Source organism: Ctenopharyngodon idella, chromosome 1 (assembly GCF_019924925.1).
Source record: "Ctenopharyngodon idella isolate HZGC_01 chromosome 1, HZGC01, whole genome shotgun sequence".
In the NCBI taxonomy this organism is placed as follows: Eukaryota; Metazoa; Chordata; class Actinopteri; order Cypriniformes; family Xenocyprididae; genus Ctenopharyngodon; species Ctenopharyngodon idella.
In genome coordinates this window covers 31,767,284-31,785,036 of record NC_067220.1, presented here as the reverse complement: position 1 = coordinate 31,785,036, position 17,753 = coordinate 31,767,284, and the positions used below count along the sequence as shown (strand labels likewise).

Here is a 17,753-nt window from a genome sequence, read left to right as displayed (position 1 = left end):
GAATTAAACAAATCATACACAAAGCTGCTTTCATTTGAAAAGAGTTCTGGAGCACAAAGCACAGAGAGTTTAAATAAGGACACAGATTCCAGATTACTTGGTAATGTGAGGGCCAAATGAGGGAAAAATGTAAAAGGATGTACATGGTTATGTAGAACAAAAGCATGGAACTTACAGTCAGCTTCTGAAACTCTTTGAGACTAAAGCTAAGAATGTCAAAAGTCCCACTGAGGAAATCAAATGCCTTCTAAATAAGATTATATCAGTTGTGGCAAAACATTTAAAGCAGCACCAGACGTCTGGCTGACGTTGTTATAACTTCTCCCATGAAATAATGTGTTTAGTAACGTCAAAGCAAAAGTAACTCCTGTTAATCCTTATAAAACCAATCCGAACTTTGACCTTTTAGAATTAGACCAATCAAAGCATTCAGTGAAGCAGAATGAGCAAGAGAAGTCAAATAAGTAGGCAAAGTTACTGGCCACTGCCAAGTATGACTGACAAGCCTTTTGTTTGCTTCAAATTTGCAATAAGTTCCGCAAGTAACTTGCATTAATTTGGAAGTACAACATCTTCTGCTTGTGGAATTGTCTGGCTTTAACGACAACACCAACCATATTTGTATTGTCACTGCTAATTTGGTACAATCATTTATCTTTATAATTTTTTATTTAATAGAAAACAAAGGCAAAACTTTTCTCTCAGTTGCCCTGGGAAAACAATTTACCATCAATTTAAATGTGCATTGTCAGGTATTTTCATAATGAAGTATTCAATAGTGTCATGGCTAATTAGGTTATCATTTACAAACCCTTAGCCCCTGAGCCTATTCAGACTAGACCTTTAGTATTAACACTGAATGCGTTTGACAGTGCATGTTTAGCCTGCTACTTAAAGTAGTATTTGAGAAGATCACAAAATTAAATGCAACCATTTGACAGCGGTGAATGGAACACAATGACTCAAGTGGGACTTGCATTCCACAGCATTAGGAGAGCACTCAGTGAACTTGAGGACTAAGACCCCCTATGAAGAAAAACCCTCCAACAGAATTAAAACTTCCCCAAAGAAGCTCACTGTGAGTAGGGTGAATTCAGGTAAATTGTTCCACTTTTGACAGACACCCCAATTTACCCAGCCTTAATCAAGGTGGCCCAATTAACCAGAATTCACCCTATATGTGTTTTATTATTATTAATACTATTTAGTGTCTGGTTTACAATGTTTATACTACTCTTACTTTATTGTTTTTATATACAGTATTTTGCAAAAAAAAAAAAAAAGGTTTTAAGCCAGTTATTTATATCTTTTGCTGTAGTGTGTCAGTAGGAAATATCAGTTCACATTTACAAACATTCATTTTTCCATTAATTGTAATAATCCAGTGAGATTTTTGAATACACAAGGAGTCTGATCCACAGGGTGCTCCACACGGAGATCTGATCTCACCATCATCGAATGATTACATAAAGAAACAGATGAAACTGAGACAAATCAGATCTCCCCCTACTTTTTTAAACATTTGAATTTAGGTTTCTATCTTAATATATAGTAAGTAGTCCCATGAACTACTTTTATCTTGCTTTTTGGTCCATTTTTGAAGCTTGTCCATGTTCATTGTAATAGTAGGCGTATATATACATATACACACACACACACACACACACACACACAGTATATATATATATATATACATATATATATATATATATATATATATATATATATAAAAGCCCTACGTGCATATTCTTCAAAAAAATATGAGGATAAGTAAACGAATGGGTAAGTAAGAACAGTTTTCATACTGGAACGAACTATTCCTTTAAGCACTGCCCTTTCACCTAACACAAAAAACGGCAACTGAAGAGGTTCATTCAGTGCGCTCGTGCGTGAATTGCTCACAATGACGTGCTGTAGTCGACACCTGAGAAAAGCGCGCGTGCCGTGACTCATATTCCTCTCTTGATATCTCGGAATGTGTCTAACAGCGACCGGAGAGGCTGGCTGGGGAAAAACGTAGAGGGGGAGGAGAAGGAGTCAAAGTAACAGCGTGAAATTGCATAAAACATGCCACAGAGCGCTCAGCGCACTTCCACACTGATCTCTCCGCACGGAGTGGATGTTCACAGGCGCTTGTGAAGGGACGAGCTCAAAGTGCATTCCATGGACCAGTCTCGAAGTGTCTTCTTAAAATGTTGGATGTATACATGGGTATTATTTTAGTTTAAGGACAGAGTTTTCTAGAAACCTGCTGCTGAAAGCTGAAAAAGAGGAACTTTTAACAGACTCTGCCCAGGCTTCAGAGATTTTGTTTTCTTTTCTAAAATGCACTTATTTGGAATTTCTGTCTTCTGTCTCGCATTGTTTTATGCAAACCTTGCTTTGGAGTCAAGTCACGACTACTATGATTATGACCAAGATCAAGGAGATGCTATGGTAAGCACCGGCAAGCTCATTTTCAAGTTTTAAGTTTTAAAAGTAGAGAAATTGGTTTAATGCATCATTTATTAGCTATGGTCTGTTGCCCTAAAGTCCGCATGAAGGAAATTCAAACAAAATATCTCTTCAGTTATTTTAAAACTTAGTTGTACTGCTTGGAGCTTTGAGATGCAACATATCAACAGCCAACATCACTGGCACTGGTGACTATGCTTTTACTTAGCCTAGATTTTAGATAGAATTCTGATTCATTTATTAAGGTCTTTTTTGCAAGAACACATGAATGAAACTTGAATGAAATTAATCCAAAAAGGTATTAAAATCCCTAAAGCTTGGACAGATCTTTAAAAGATACTTTTTAACCATTTAGGGTGTGATGTTACATTCAAACAACCATGGTGATTACCTTTGACCTTACTTGTGATTATATATCACTGTTTTGCTTTTATTTATTACAATATAAGTTCAACAAATTGTTAAAAAAGCACAGTACCTCTGGAATTTACCATTTTCATCTATTTATCATATGGACGTTATTTTGAGAACTTCATTCACACATCTATGGTTTATAAGGGAAATATTTGAGAGCACGATTATACTGCCATAAGAAGTGGAAGCAGGTGTCATTGGGTCAGCAACTTTACAAGTAGTCTCTAAACTAATCTCTCTCGTCTCCCCACTGAGAAAGAAAGAAGAGAGAAAGTTTCTTTGATCATGTATATGATTATAAATATACTCAATGGGTGCAATTAATTTGAATATCTCTTCTTACCTCATGAGCTCCAAAGTGATCTGTCTGAAAACAAGAGAGATGTCCGTTAATTATTTGGCACACACACCCAGCCACATTGTTTTAAATGACACTGCTATTATACATGATTACTTTGACACAACATTCTCTCTTTTCGTATACAGCAGCAGAAGAATTTTTACTATGTGTGGTGTATAAATGATACCATATGCTATGCGCAGCAATGTGGACATCTTGACAAGGTTTTGAAATGCTTCCCAATGGTAATGTGCGACATGGGCCATACACTAATCACGATTGCCTAAAATTAGACTTGCTTTGTTTTCACTGCTCTCTCTCTTAAACTCCTTTGGGTCGCTGTGAAATTTGATGGTTATTAAGATTCATTTAGCTGGAATTCACTGAGAGAAGAAAAAGTCAATCGTAAGTGCGACAGCAACAACATAAAAAGCTGTTGAATTTCTAATGGTTTATTTTCAGTACACTTGGGGGATATTTGTCTTGCACTTATGCCATGGAATTGAATAATTGTTCCATAATTGCACATGTGGCTGTATGCTATATGAATGTATGGGATGGGTGACTCAATAATTCATTGGGTATCAGTCAGCGCTCGGCTAATATACTGACCTTATTTCTCTCCCTTGGACTTTTCCGTCATGGCCATCTCTCATCTGTTTGGCAAAGCTGTCCTGTAAATCATGAGTAATTGTGATCGTAATTGTAAATCACGTGGATTGTGCATGTAGAGAGAGTTATTGTCTAGTAAGACTATCTTTCTGAAGGGGTCACCTGGGAAATGTGGGTGCTTGGTGAGTACACATGAGGTGCGGGGACCCACTGATTTGTAGTCTTAAAGGCTCAGCTGCAGTCTTGACCTCATTCATTGGGACTGACAAATGGTTTTGTCATGTGGCTTTACAAAAACTCCATCATTTTAACTGGGATGTTGACTGCTTTGGGAACGTCTATTTTGTATTATTAGCCACTATGTTGCAAGTCTCTTGAGACACTCTGGTTTAAGTAAGCATTTCAGCCACTATGAGTGTGTCTTATGGCTAGTGATGAATGCCTGAGAATAAACCACCCATGATAAAGCACCTCTAGCTAGAAGGAAAAGAGATTTTTTTTTTTTTTCCCCCTCTTTTAAACCATGCTTGTTTATTTCTGCCCTTTGGTGATAACCAAGGGATTCCCCAGGGACGTCTTCTCCAGTGTGAGTGTGTGGTCATGTGTACTTCCCAGGTAGGAAAGTTAGCACAGGTGGAACAGATTACTCACATCTGTGTCTCTTATCTTCTCCAACAGCCAATCCACCTGCCAGATCTGCTCATCCTTTAACTTCAGATTTAGCACAACCACCTTTCAGCACTTTCACAACTTTAGAGGGAGAGAGGGAGGGGGTCGGGGGGAATCAGACGTTGTGGTGACATAAGCAAGAAGACTTCACGTCTTTGGGGAGGTCAGCAGTTCAACCATTCTTTGAATTAGGCAACTTCTGCAAATGGGGTGTTTCAGTAGTTGTTACTTCTAAGAACAATTATTTTCATAATTGTGCAATGCTGTAGTAAAGGACTGACATGTTTGAAAGGCTATAAAGTGTTTGTTTGTTTTTTAATTAAAAAATGGAGTAGGTGATTTGAAGTGATGTTTAGTTCAGTTTAGTTTAGTTTAGTTCAGTGATGTTAGTGGTTAGTTCTTGGTTCTCTTTGGATAAGGCTGCAGTGGCAACAGTTACTGTAAATATATATAAAAGGGTTATTATAGTTTGTGTTTTGGTTTTCAATGTCAGTTTAGTTTTATTTTTTTATTTTTTATTTTTTAGATTGTATTTTATTTTGCAGGAAATTTCAACCATGAGTGGATATGCAATCATTTGTACAGATCAGGACAGGACTTGAAGTGTAGCAAAGACTTAAAGATTAACAAAGACTTACAGAGACTTACAAAGGAAATGGAAATCTTTCTAAACCACTGGAATCACTGCTCTAAAGGATAAAACTGTTTTTGTGGAGTGACTCATTCATTTAGTCAGAGTGAGACCGTGAAAGGAACAGGTAGTGCACATGTACGCTAAGGCCAGAATGATAATCTTAAGAAACGTACAGTACTGTGTAACATCTACTGCTTTTTTTTAATTGCTTATTTTCATTATGGTGTCAATTCATACATGTATGCTGCTCTGGAGACCTGAAAAAAGTCACTAAAAAGTCTGTTCTGAAACCAATATATCAGGCAACATAATGAGTGGACAAGTGTTATCAATTCTGGAATTTTTTTTTTTTTTTTTTAGATTGTATTTTATTTTGTTTCAATATTAGTTACACTTTTCATCTCTTAAACAGCACCGCAAAACTGTTCCTAAAAATCTGACAAGCTGACTTATTTTATGTGACCACATAAAAAAGTGAGTTGGCTTGAGAGATTTTTTTTAATGTTGACTGAAAATATGAAAGTCTTTTTCACTGTAATTTTATTGCAAGTATATTAGGCCCCATCCACACGAAGCCAGATCTTTCCCTGTCCGATCTTTTTTTTTTTCCTCGTCTCAAGAAATATCTGCGTACACACGAAACCGCTGAAACCGGCTCAAAACGATGTAGTATACATGCCAGACCAGTATGTGGCGCTGTAATTCTGCCACAGAGATACACTTGGCCACAGAGATACACTTGGAATAAGACTTGGAGCATGCGCGTAAACCTTGCACGCTGTATACAAACTTTAGTAAAGCTTAGAAATAACGCTTTATTTTGGCTCAGTAGCTTCTGTAGCACGAACACAAGCATCTAGAGTCTGCTATTGTTGTTTTTGTTGCTGTTTTGTGCTGAATGTGGGGTGATGACATCATCGTTTCACAAAATATACGGATAGGCTGTACATACGAAAACGCAAGGGCGTCGTTTTCAGATTTATCCACTCTGGGACCCGGTTTCAAAAAATTCACCTTCTGAAAACGGCGGATTCATCTGGACGAAACGCCTATCCGATACAAAGTTTTTGCGTATACACCTAAATGCGTCTCCGTGGACGGGGCCTAGTTTAGTTTTGAGTCTTTTGACAACCTTTTTAATTGTTGTATTTGACTTCAGGTTTTTGTAATAGTTTTCGTTAATGATAATCTCGGTATAGAGCCAATCAAAAATTTCTCTCTTCATACAGTCATTCACTGTCATGGACACACACACACACACACACACACACACACACACAAAAAAAAACTGCTTTTTGGTTTGGACATCTGTAAAAATCTCTCTCTTTAATCTGTAGTAATTGCATGTTCAATTTGAGTAGCTGGATCTGTCTCTTTCTTTCTGCGCTGTCTATAAACTGGCTGTAGATCTCAGTCCCCTTCAGCAGAGGAATTCAGCCCTCACTGTGGCCCAGCAGTGTGCCTCAAGCAGCTGGGGCACTGAGATTTTTTTGGTTTTGCACTTTTTTTTTTTCTTTTTTTTTTTAGATCCGAGCAATTTCCTCTGCAAGGAGAAGCACTGGAATGTGTGTTAGAGCAGAAAATTCCAGATCACTAAAAATTAGTAAACTTTTTTTGTTTTTACCTGCCTCCTTCTAGGAACCTTATCGCTGACATTATAGCCAGTGTGTGGGCCACTCTGGGAGTGTAAACTGTTAGTATTGAGTAGTATGGAGACAAGCATGGAGACTAGACCCTTAGTAGTAGACTGTAAGGCAATATTTCCCAACTTTTGTCTTATGTACCCCCAGAGCCCCATCAGTAAGTCTTAAGTACTCCTTCATTGACACTAAATAAAAAAAAGTTTCCCTTTACTCATTATACAGAATATAATTTAATGTTAACCTTTACAGTGATTTGTTTAAGCTAAAAACAGTAGATAATGTAGGTGAAATAAAACTTGCCATTCCTCTCCCTTTAATGAAACACCTGAGCTCGTTTGACTGTTTAGTGAGCAATCATCCAGAAACTTTCCCTAAGACCAAATGGCAGATTTATTTATAAATCACATTTAGATGTGGCATTTGACAAAAATAAAGTCATTAGTGCTCGTTGAAATACCACAGAAGCAGGAAATTTCAACCATGAGTGGATATGCAATCATTTGTACAGATCTTAATGAGAAGTCAGGACTTGAAGTGTAGCAAAGACTTAAAGATTAACAAAGACTTACAGAGACTTACGAAGGAAATGGAAATCTTTCTAAACCACTGGAATCACTGCTCTAAAGGATACAATTTTTTTTTGTGCAGTGACTCATTCATTTAGTCAGAGTGAGACCGTGAAAGGAACAGGTAGTGCACATGTATGCTAAGGGCAGAATGATAATCTTAAGAAATGTACAGTACTGTGTAACATCTACTGCTTTTTTTTTTAAATGCTCATTTTCATTATGGTGTCAATTCATACATGTATGCTGCTCTGGAGACCTGAAAAAAGTCACTAAAAAGTCTGTTCTGAAACCAATATATCAGGCAACATAATGAGTGGACAAGTGTTATCAATTCTGGAAATGGAGTCAAGAGAGTAGTCCATTAGTCTACAGGTGATTCATGTAGTTTTGTTATACATGAAGCATGGAGTCCATATTATTTGGCAATGTTTTTTATTTACTCACCCTCGTGCAATTCCAAAAATGTGTTCTTTCTTTTGTGGAACACAAAAGAAGATATTTTAGCTAAATGCCCAAGCTGCCCAATTCAGTGAAAGGAGCAGAAACAGTGTAGCACAGAAAAGAGCAGCTTAGAAATTTCATCTACTTAATTGCTTAGCCTATGTATTTCACACAGAAAAGAAAGCCATACATGTTTGGAATGACATTAGGGTGAGTAAATGATGATAGAGTTTTCATTTTTTAGACAAACTAATCTTTTAAAGCTTTCTTAAGACTTTAGAAGAGATGTGCAATCCACATGCCAAGACCTATGAATGCTGCTTAAACCTTACTAATGTCGCTCTTGACAGTTTCTGTCCTGGCAGGATATTTGCTTCATTTAATGCTTTAAGTATGCCAAAACAAGAACCCCTCCTACCCCCACTGTATCTAGCTTTTTAAAAATATATCTACAGGGAGTTTCATTGGGAATTCATGTAGAGCACTATTATGTTTTGGAGAGCTCAAGAATTGGGTTACAGAACATTAGATCTAATATCCCTGTGGTCTTATTGAGTAGTGGGCAACCCTCCAGGCTAATAGCTTTATTGCACCACAGAAACCTTAACCAAGTACGCGTCAGAAGTGCACAGTAATTGCATCCTGACACACGCCCGCCTCTACACGTGAAACGGATCAGACCAAGAAAGCAAGCCTTTCTAAAAAAGGAAGAGAGGTTCTTATGGGACTCAGACCAATCTCTAGATTGTTACTTAAAGTCAACACGAAATCAAAATGGTACATTCCTGTTCTTATTGTGCATGATTCATCAGTGCATGTTGCTTCAAATTTTCCAAAAACAAATTGTTTGCCTTCATAATCTTTTATCAAAATACAATGACTTTCTCTGTGCCTGAAATGACTTTCCATTTTGGCTGAGATTCAAAGCCAAATGAATGTGAAAACTGATATCAATTCAATCAAAAACATTATTATTATTATTATTATTTTTTTAGTTCTAGTGTTGGCGTAGTTAGCAATGGTGCAAAACAAAGTGTAAACACTGTAATACAACCCGAGGCAATGTGGGGCTTATTAGCTGTTTATACTGCAAATTGGACTTGGAAAGCATTGTTTTTGAATGTACTGATTCAGACATAGACAGCGCTCTCTGTTGTTACGTGCTCTATGTTGTATCCAATGCTGCTCGGTCATTTTAATAGATCTAGCAGATACTAGACTAAAGACTGGAAAAATTATTTCCATGCGGATGGTCTGGTCTCAAGAGCGCATGCATATGTGCATTAGCATGTGTACTGAATCCAGCGGTTGGTTTAGAATCATACGAGAGGCCGTAATATAGAATTCATGAGCTTCATAGTGGAGTCCTCTACCTTGGGGAGCATCGCAATTGCTTTAGGAAAACGTGACAGATTAGGATTGTTTGTCTGAAATGTGGGAAGCTTGGATGTTGAAGAGGGTCTCAGTTACTCTTCAGACTTGTGGCCAAACTTATTCTCCAAGGAATTAGTTCTCCCTTAGGTCAAAGGCTCAAAGCTCGCAGTCAGTTCTAGGGTTTCTTGGAGATCATTAGGAGGTTAATGATATCTCAGATCCTCTTCCTTTCCTCCTGAGTGTTGGCAAACGTAGACCCAGACATGCCCCCAGCAGACTTCATCGACATCATTCAAGTTCAGTGAGCACAGCACCATTCTCAAGCCTGCTCTCTGGAGTCCAATATTGAGGATGAAAGGTATGTCTGGAACAGATACAACATGTGTTCTTGTGCATATGCACCACTGCTATAATGTCCATGATGGGGGCCATGTTCCACCTGAGTTCAGTGAGCATGTGTGATGCTCTGTGATGATGTCTATAATACTCCCCAGTGACAGCAGATGGTTGGTTTTTCCCACTGTGTTGAAAGTAGAAATTTGTACAATAATGACTTTGACTTTGCCTTTTATTTACTTGAAAATATAACCTATTGTAAGTGTGCAGAAACAATCTGGTTAATCACTGTTATTAATTTCTTGTACTGTCTAGTCCTCTCTTTACAATTGAATGTTTGCCAAAGACCCGCCCCTTTTAGTTACTGTTGCTATGTCCGACAAGCCATGCTGATCTATGCTGATCGCCACACATCATGTTCTCACGCAGTGAAAAATACATTGCGGAGCAAAGAGGACACTGACAACGCGTCGACAGACAAGACCAAGCAGGTTACTTTTGATATGAAACAAAGTCTCAAATTTCACATTTTGTCATTTTTAAAGAAATGTAAACAATAAATACCTCTTTGTGGCTCTTTAATATGTCGTGACAGATCGCTGTAGTGCCTCAGTTTAAGCGGCTCATGAACCGATCATCTCTTCCTACTAGTTCATTTATTGCATCAAATAAACATAAATTAACATAAGGAATGTTGTTTCAATCGCGGAAAGACGTCAGTACACGCCATTTTTCAAGTTCAAGTCCACTTACGTTAATCTGCTAACTCCCCTGACTGCTTTGTTGGACAAAATGGCGGATTCGGCGTTATGATTGGTTAGATCGCCTGTCAATCAAACTCCTGGTGAAGGGTCAATTGCATAACTGTCCATTATAGATAATAAACCACAAGTGACTGCTTGAGAGGCCTTTGTAGCATTAAAATGGCTCAAAATGTGAACTCTTAAATATTGAAGTTGTGAAGGCTGATGTTTTGATTACGTTTTAGTGTAGAAGTATGGGGTGACTGTAATGGAAATGGAACTGTATAAACCTGGCCTAAATATGCAGCATTTTGACTCAGGCTAAAGGAATTCATTCGATGAGGGTGCCTTCCAGAAACCTCATCCAAAATAGCTCCGGATGCTGGTATCAGCTAAGAGGATAAACTCTAACCTCATTGCCAAAAAAGGATCTAGTTGTTTTTGTCATTGTATCAGTTTTGTGGTTTGCTTCAGGAAACACTAAGCCATCAAGAGACTGCGTGTTGCTTCAGGGTGTGTGGAATGAGCCTTCTGTCTAATGATGCACATTTTATAATTGGCATCAAACTGTTGACTCACATTTGAACTTTAAAATAATGGTAGTCATGATGGCGTCAACGTCATTATTGGGATCCCATGCATGTGTGGCATCCGATTCTGATTTTGTTAAAGTCGAAATGGTATCCTGTCTAAGAGTTAAACTTTGTGGTTTGTGGTTAATTCAATGAGACATACTTTCTAGCATGTTGATGTATTTTTTATTGGTTAACAGCACAATGTGCCTCATGTCTGGCCACTGACGTTGTATGCATCTATCATCAGCTCATCATTTCATTACATCTCATGAATCACTGCTCTTCGGGGCCAAATGCAATCTCTTATTGAGGCCATTCTCCCTTCAACTTGATTAATCAGATGTACTATTTATTTTCTTTCCTTAAAATGTCAAACCTTTTATTACTTAAAGGGATAGTTCACCCTAAAATGAAAATTAAGTCATCATTTACTCAGCCTGGTGTCTAATGCAGTATGCTGTACTTTGGTGTTGCTTGAATGCAGTATGGCATTTATTTTTCAGACCACAAATGAGAAATTTAAAAAATGTCCCGCTCGCGCTCGTCCATGTAATGGCAGTGAATTAGAGACCAGCATCAATCTTTAAAAAAAGACGCAAATATACACAGAATGGTACCATACGACGTCATATATTCAAAGTGTTCTGGGGTATAACAATTGGTGTAAAACAAACCGAAGTTGAATGTATTATTTAATGAAAATCCTGACCTTGGCCGTTGGTCTTCTGTGCATGGCAATTTAGTAAATATTATTAATAATAATTGGTTATTCTTTATTATTATGTATTGAAATCGATGTTTTTTGTTGTTGTTTTTTTTAATATTCAAATTAAGTAATGTTATATAATGTTACTTAACACTATGAATTAGATCACAAGAGTGAAACAATGAATGCATTTCTGGGTCAAGTTCTCTCAGACTTCATGGTTCCCATTTGTATCATTCTCCCATCTGTGTCTTTTTTTAGTTGCCACTAAAACATAAAAATAGGGCATTGTATCAGCATCTTTACAGTTACCAAACCTGAAGTTTGAGCCTGACTCACGTGTGAATGTGTCTGTATTCTGTGTACCACACATCATTTTCTCAGTCGCCATTGTTTCTGGTAGGAAACAGACCAGTGTGTTATCTCAGGAATCACTGTAAACAAAGGCATGGAAGAGGCCACATACAATAGTCTTGTTCATACTCTTTTTGTGGTATTTGAGTTTCCTGAATAAACAGAAGGGAGTCAATGCAGAAGCGGTCATTTCCTACAAGGATTATATTTTTCCTTTTTCCACGATTAGAGCTATTTTCCTTGGTGTGCAGCACAACTGAATGTTTGCAGGTAACAATGAGGGTTTAGAATCTTGTTCAGCTACTATGTGAAAGGTTTTATGATAACATTTGAAACTATGCAATCTTGAAGTCATATTTCACATAATTGGTTACATTTTTTTGTTGAGGGTGGGATTCTGACACAACGAAGTGTCCTGTATCATGAAAAATGGCCTTCAAGTTTATACTTTCAAAAATTGTCAAATTGTAAAGCTCTTGTTTGTTCTGAGGATCTGCTTTGAAAGTGAGATAAGCAGGGAGGCCTAGAAAAGCATTGCTTTTGTATTATCTGGGTCAAAAAAAAATATTTTATGTAAATAATAAGTTTTACAGCAAAATGCAAGAGTTAGAGAAAGCTTATTTCTTACCATTTGAGATAATAAATCATCTGCTGTAAACTTGGTGATTTCGATAACAAAGAAAGATGTTTATTCACCAGTCAAATGTGGCTGGGCCAATACCAAAGACTGGCCTTCGTAAAGAGGAAAGGGGAATTCTGTTGAGGCTTTTTTTTTTTTTTTTTTTTTTTAACACCTCTACAAGTGGGGAGGGTGCTTTTTTTATCGACAGCCATGATCAGCTATGTGGGTAAACTGGGCATGTTTCCTGGAATGTCCCAGACAGCAGTATCACTTTCCATCAGGGATTTCAGGCTGTTTCAGACGCTGTTGGTGTTTTCACACTTCTTGCAAACTTTCATTCCGCTGCGGATTGCGGGGAGGTCAAAACTTTGGGGGTTTGATTGTGTGTGCTGCGGTGTCTCTTGCTGCAGACAGACATGGCTTCGTTTTAACAGGCAAACCTTCAGCTTACTGAGTAAGCAACACTGTCAGTTGGCTGGGTCATGACCATTGAGTTCTGACCATTCCATTCATTAAGGCATGATTAAGTCTCAGTTTCACACATTTTGACATGAGAAACCTTTACCTACAGTATATCTGTTGATTGAGTTGATTGTGTAACTGTTCATTTTAAAACCTCATCTGATGAGTAAATAGTAATTTGTAGTGTCAGCATGATTAAATGCAACATACAATGCTACTGGCATACAGTTATAACTTTCTAACTTTCTAGTCATAAGAACATGATAAAACAATGGAAAAGTTAATCATTTGTGTTTATGATCACTGATTAGATCTCCAAATACTGATTCAGTCTCTAAGCCAATGAATGATTGACACATCAACAAAAATTAACATAAAAACAATTTATATTTCTCTTAGTCACTCTGGGATTTATACAATATGGCATGCTTCATTGTTGCAGTAGGAAGGCAATATTCTGTCCAGCACATTGACCAAACCCTCTTCAGTATATGTAGCTCTGGTGTAACTCTCTTCTGTAAAATTTATTCTGGTATATCTCTCTTAAAGTGATAGTCTACCCAAAAATGAAAATTCTGTTATCATTTACTCCTATTGTTTCAAACCTGTATGACTTTCTTTCTTCTGCGGAATGCAAAAGAAGATATTTTGAAGAAAGTTGTTAACCAAACAGTTACGGTTCCCATTGACTTCCACTGTATTTTTTGCATTCTTCAAAATATCTTTTTATATTCCGCAGAACAAAGAAAGACATGAGGGTGAGTAAATGTTGACAGAATTGTCATTTTAAGGAACTATCCCTGGACTATCCCTTTAAAGGATTAGTTCACTTTAGAATTAAAATTTCCTGATAATTTACTCACCCCCATGTTATCCAAGATGTTTATGTCTTTCTTCATTCAAAAAGAAATTATGGTTTTTGAAGAAAACATTCCAGGATTTTTCTCGATATTGTGAACTTCAAGGGCTGCCAGCGGGTTGAAGGTCCAAATTGCAGTTTCAATGCAGCTTCAAAGGGCTCTACACAATCCCAGGCGAGGAATAAGGGTCTTGTCTAGCAAAACAATCTGTCTTTAAAAAAAAATAAAAAATAAAAAACGTTTATACTTTTTAACCACAAATTGCACTAGCTCTGCGATGTGCCATACATTACGTAATCACGGTGGAAAGGTCGTGCAATATCTCATTTTCTCCTCCAACTTCAAATTCGTCCATTTTTTTTTTTTTTTTTTTGTAAAGGCTGTTTGACTTAGCCTTTGCGCAATCATTTTGTAATCACTTGCTCAGTACTTCCGTATACGTCACGCGTGACCTTTCCAACGTGATTTCGTTATGCGTGGTGCATCGTAGAGCTAGTGCAAGATGAGCATTTGTAGTTAAAAAGTATATAAATTTTATTATTATTATTATTATTATTTTTTTTTAGAAAATGATCGTTTCGCTTGATAAGACCCTAATTCCTCAGCTGGGATCGTGTAGAGCCCTTTGAAGCTGCATTTAAACTGCAATTTGGACCTTCCACCCGTACCCCATGTCATCCAAGGTGTTTATGTCTTTTTCTTCAGTCGAAAAGAAATTATGGTTTTTGAGGAAAACATTCCAGGATTTTTTCTCCATATAGTGAGAAAATAGGCTACCAACGGGTTGAAGGTCCAAATTGCAGTTTCAATGCAGCTTCAGAGGGTTCTACACTTCAATGGACTACCAAGTGGACTACCAAGCCGTTGAAGTCCACTTTATGGAGAGAAATCCTGGAATGTTTTCCTCAATTTTTTTTTCGACTGAAGAAGAAAGACATAAACATCTTGGATGACGCAGGGGTGAGTAAATTATCAGAACATTTTTATTCTGAAGTGAACTAATTCTTTAAGGAAAAATGTACAAAAAAAAATGTTCAGGTATGTGGTATTGTGTCTTTCCCTAGGAAAATGTTCACTGACAAAATAAATATAAAGCATGTAACTGAAGAATTCTCTCTAGTGTAAACTGACAGGCTTTTTTCCCCCAGTTTTATTCTGTTTCTCTGTGTCTTATCAGGAGCATTCAGAGCCAGACCTGGTGGAGCAGTTACGATCAGCGGGTAGCGTGGATGAACTTATGAGGATAGTTTACCCCAGCTACTGGAGCATGCTGAAGTGTCGTTCCAAGGCGGGATCGCGCTTGCCTCACAGAGATTACAGCTCCACAGAAACAAGGTCGGAGGAGGCCTCCTTTGCGGCTGCTTTCATCAATCTTGAAATTATTAAAAGTGAGTGACTATTAATTTAAGACCAGCACAGATTGTGCTGGCAGTGTTTTTTTTTTTTTTTTTTTTGTCATTATTGTCTTAGAGCCAAGATTTTTTTATGCTTTTTGACAGTCCTGACACAAAGTTTCTTTAGGATGCCAAGAATGTGTCAGACCCTGATCTGCAATAATTGCAGTGCTTACAAATCCATGCATTTTACTGCTGGCCTTTTTTTAATGTGCCTCTTCTTCCTGTCTCGCTGCGCTTCCTCCAGGTATTGAGACAGAGTGGAGAAAGACCCTGTGCATGCCACGCCAAGTTTGTTTAGATGTGGGGAAAGAGTTTGGGGCAGCTACAAACACCTTCTATAAACCACCCTGCGTGTCTGTCTACAGATGTGGGGGCTGCTGTAACAGTGAGGAGCATCAGTGCGTGAACATCAGCACTTCATATATCAGCAAGACGGTGAGTGATTCTTTCAGCATGTGTCTGTGTCCACAAATCTGTTTGTGTGAAGGAGGATTGAACCAGTGATGAACAGTACTGACCTTAAAGTGTAACTTCGCCGATTTTGTATTGTTACGCTGTCGGTAGTATATGTAAATGAACAAGGTATACTCATTCCCTGTGTTACCTGGACTAGAGAAATTCACATTTAAATATTCATCCGATGGACTTTTGACAGCTCCAGGACATTAGTGAAAACTACAGATTATACTTCCACATTTTTGTATCTCCACCCACGGACAATCGGATCGACAGACGGTTATTAAAAAAAACATTATAATTGTATCATACTTTGTCAACTTTTAAGCAGCACTATGGTAAAATGTAACACTATGGCAGCAGCTTTCTTACCTGTATGTGACGGCGTTTTGCTTCGGGGGTTGGGCAGAACTGACAGGACGGCAGTTTCTTTCAGTTTTCCCCTCCATTTGGCATAAAACACTGTGTTCGTGGTCATCAGTTTTGAAATGTTGACTACAAACACGGATGTTTTTCAGATTTTCCATTGCAGTGTTCTCTCCGTATTTATGATTCTCTGCAGCCTTTAACCACTGCCTACAACAAGCTGGATCCTTCACTGGAAACCAAAAGTAACACAATCCTGCTAAAAGTTTACTCTTTGAATTTCACCTGGAAATAATATGAAATATAACTAAAAGTTTGCTAAGGAGTATTTCCTACTAAAGCAAGGCGGTATTTGACTCTGGAAAGGGAAATCCATAGCAGACTGGTGAGAGTGGCCTTAGATGGCAACATGCCCAGTGCATTATGGGTGTTGAAGTTTTCCTACCTATTTGGCAAAAGGGCAGACAACAGCCTTTTTTCTATGTTTTCTCTAGTAAGGTAGCATCGATTTAAATTTATTTTGCCTTTCTACTACATGTGCATCCAAGTTTTATTAAAAGTCCATTTTGTCAGCGGTGAAGTACCTCTTTAATACTAACACTTGGGAATGCAGGAATAATGACTTCAAAATGAATAATAAATTCTGTTGAATGATAAATATTCATTAGATTCATTATTCAAAAACACAATGATATATATATAGTTAATTTATGGAAACTAAAAATATACTGTAAATGAAGTGCAGTTATTTCTATAAATGGGTTTTCTATTTAAATTTGACACACTTCCGGTTTAAGTCTGAATACAGATGCAGATTATTTTTTCATTGCATCAAATACAGATACGTATGCAGGCAACTGCTTCTCTGAAAACCCTTAACTAACACCTTCATCTTCATTTCTCCCTCTATATATTAAAACTGTAAACTTGAATAATTTTCAATCAAAATGTTCATTACTGCTTTGAATAAAAGTGTCTGCTTTTGTTTTAAAGCCTAGTCCCCAGTGCAGAGAGAACTGATCTGTTAAGCTTTGATTTAGAGAGTTGTGGACAAGGCAGGGGTTTGGTTGGGAGGTCATGGCTGTGAATTATTTGCAAGAAGGCCTCCTTTAATTGCCCACTTATTTTGGGTGGGCTGACCTTAGCAGGCAATGGGTTCTCCTCTTGTGATTTAAACCATAACGCCCTCCCACCAGTTGAGCATCTGAGCAGGTCAAGGTCTCCATGTCCACGCTACTGCACTAGAGACGTAACACTCCCATTCTGGGCACAAAGCCTGAAAAACAGATGCAATGTGAAGACGTTTCAATATTTTTTATTAAGATTTGGATTATGAAATTACAAGCTCTAGGTTTCATTGACGAAATGACTGGGTCAAGAGTAAAATATGCATCAGATGAACATGGTTGTGTTTTGAATTAATGGTATTAGTATTGATAAGATATTGACATTAGCACAATATAATGTAATGACAACAAGACTTCAAGAGTGAAATATTAAGTTTATATTGGTGATGTAACTGTGACAAGGGGACCTGTTAGCTTGGCATCTAAAAAAAAAAAAAAAAAACATTAAATGGACTTTTGGTTTCGTCTGACCCTTGTCTCACCTGCACATACGTAATGTTCAGGCCTAGTAGACTGTTAATACTGCAGTAAAGTCATTTTATCATCAAGACTGGTGGGCTGACAGATTTACAGAGAGATCAAGTGAAGCATTTGGGATC

General features: G+C 37.5%; 1 protein-coding gene across 4 annotated transcripts in view; it reads left to right on the top strand.

The window, feature by feature from the left end:
- Positions 1 to 1,909: 1,909 nt before the first annotated feature.
- The window catches only part of vegfc (vascular endothelial growth factor c), a 45,076-nt gene continuing 29,232 nt past the window's right edge, over positions 1,910 to 17,753 (top strand). The window contains exons 1-4 of one of the 4 annotated variants that reach the window (XM_051899390.1): positions 1,916 to 2,436; positions 4,499 to 4,652; positions 14,986 to 15,143; positions 15,450 to 15,640. In XM_051899390.1, coding sequence (XP_051755350.1) covers positions 15,482 to 15,640 — 159 coding nt within the window. In that variant the 5' untranslated portion in view covers positions 1,916 to 2,436; positions 4,499 to 4,652; positions 14,986 to 15,143; positions 15,450 to 15,481. Of the gene's footprint in view, positions 2,437 to 4,498; positions 4,653 to 14,985; positions 15,197 to 15,449; positions 15,641 to 17,753 lie in introns of all 4 variants that reach the window. The other 3 variants (XM_051899374.1, XM_051899383.1, XM_051899365.1) reach the window with 3 other exon arrangements.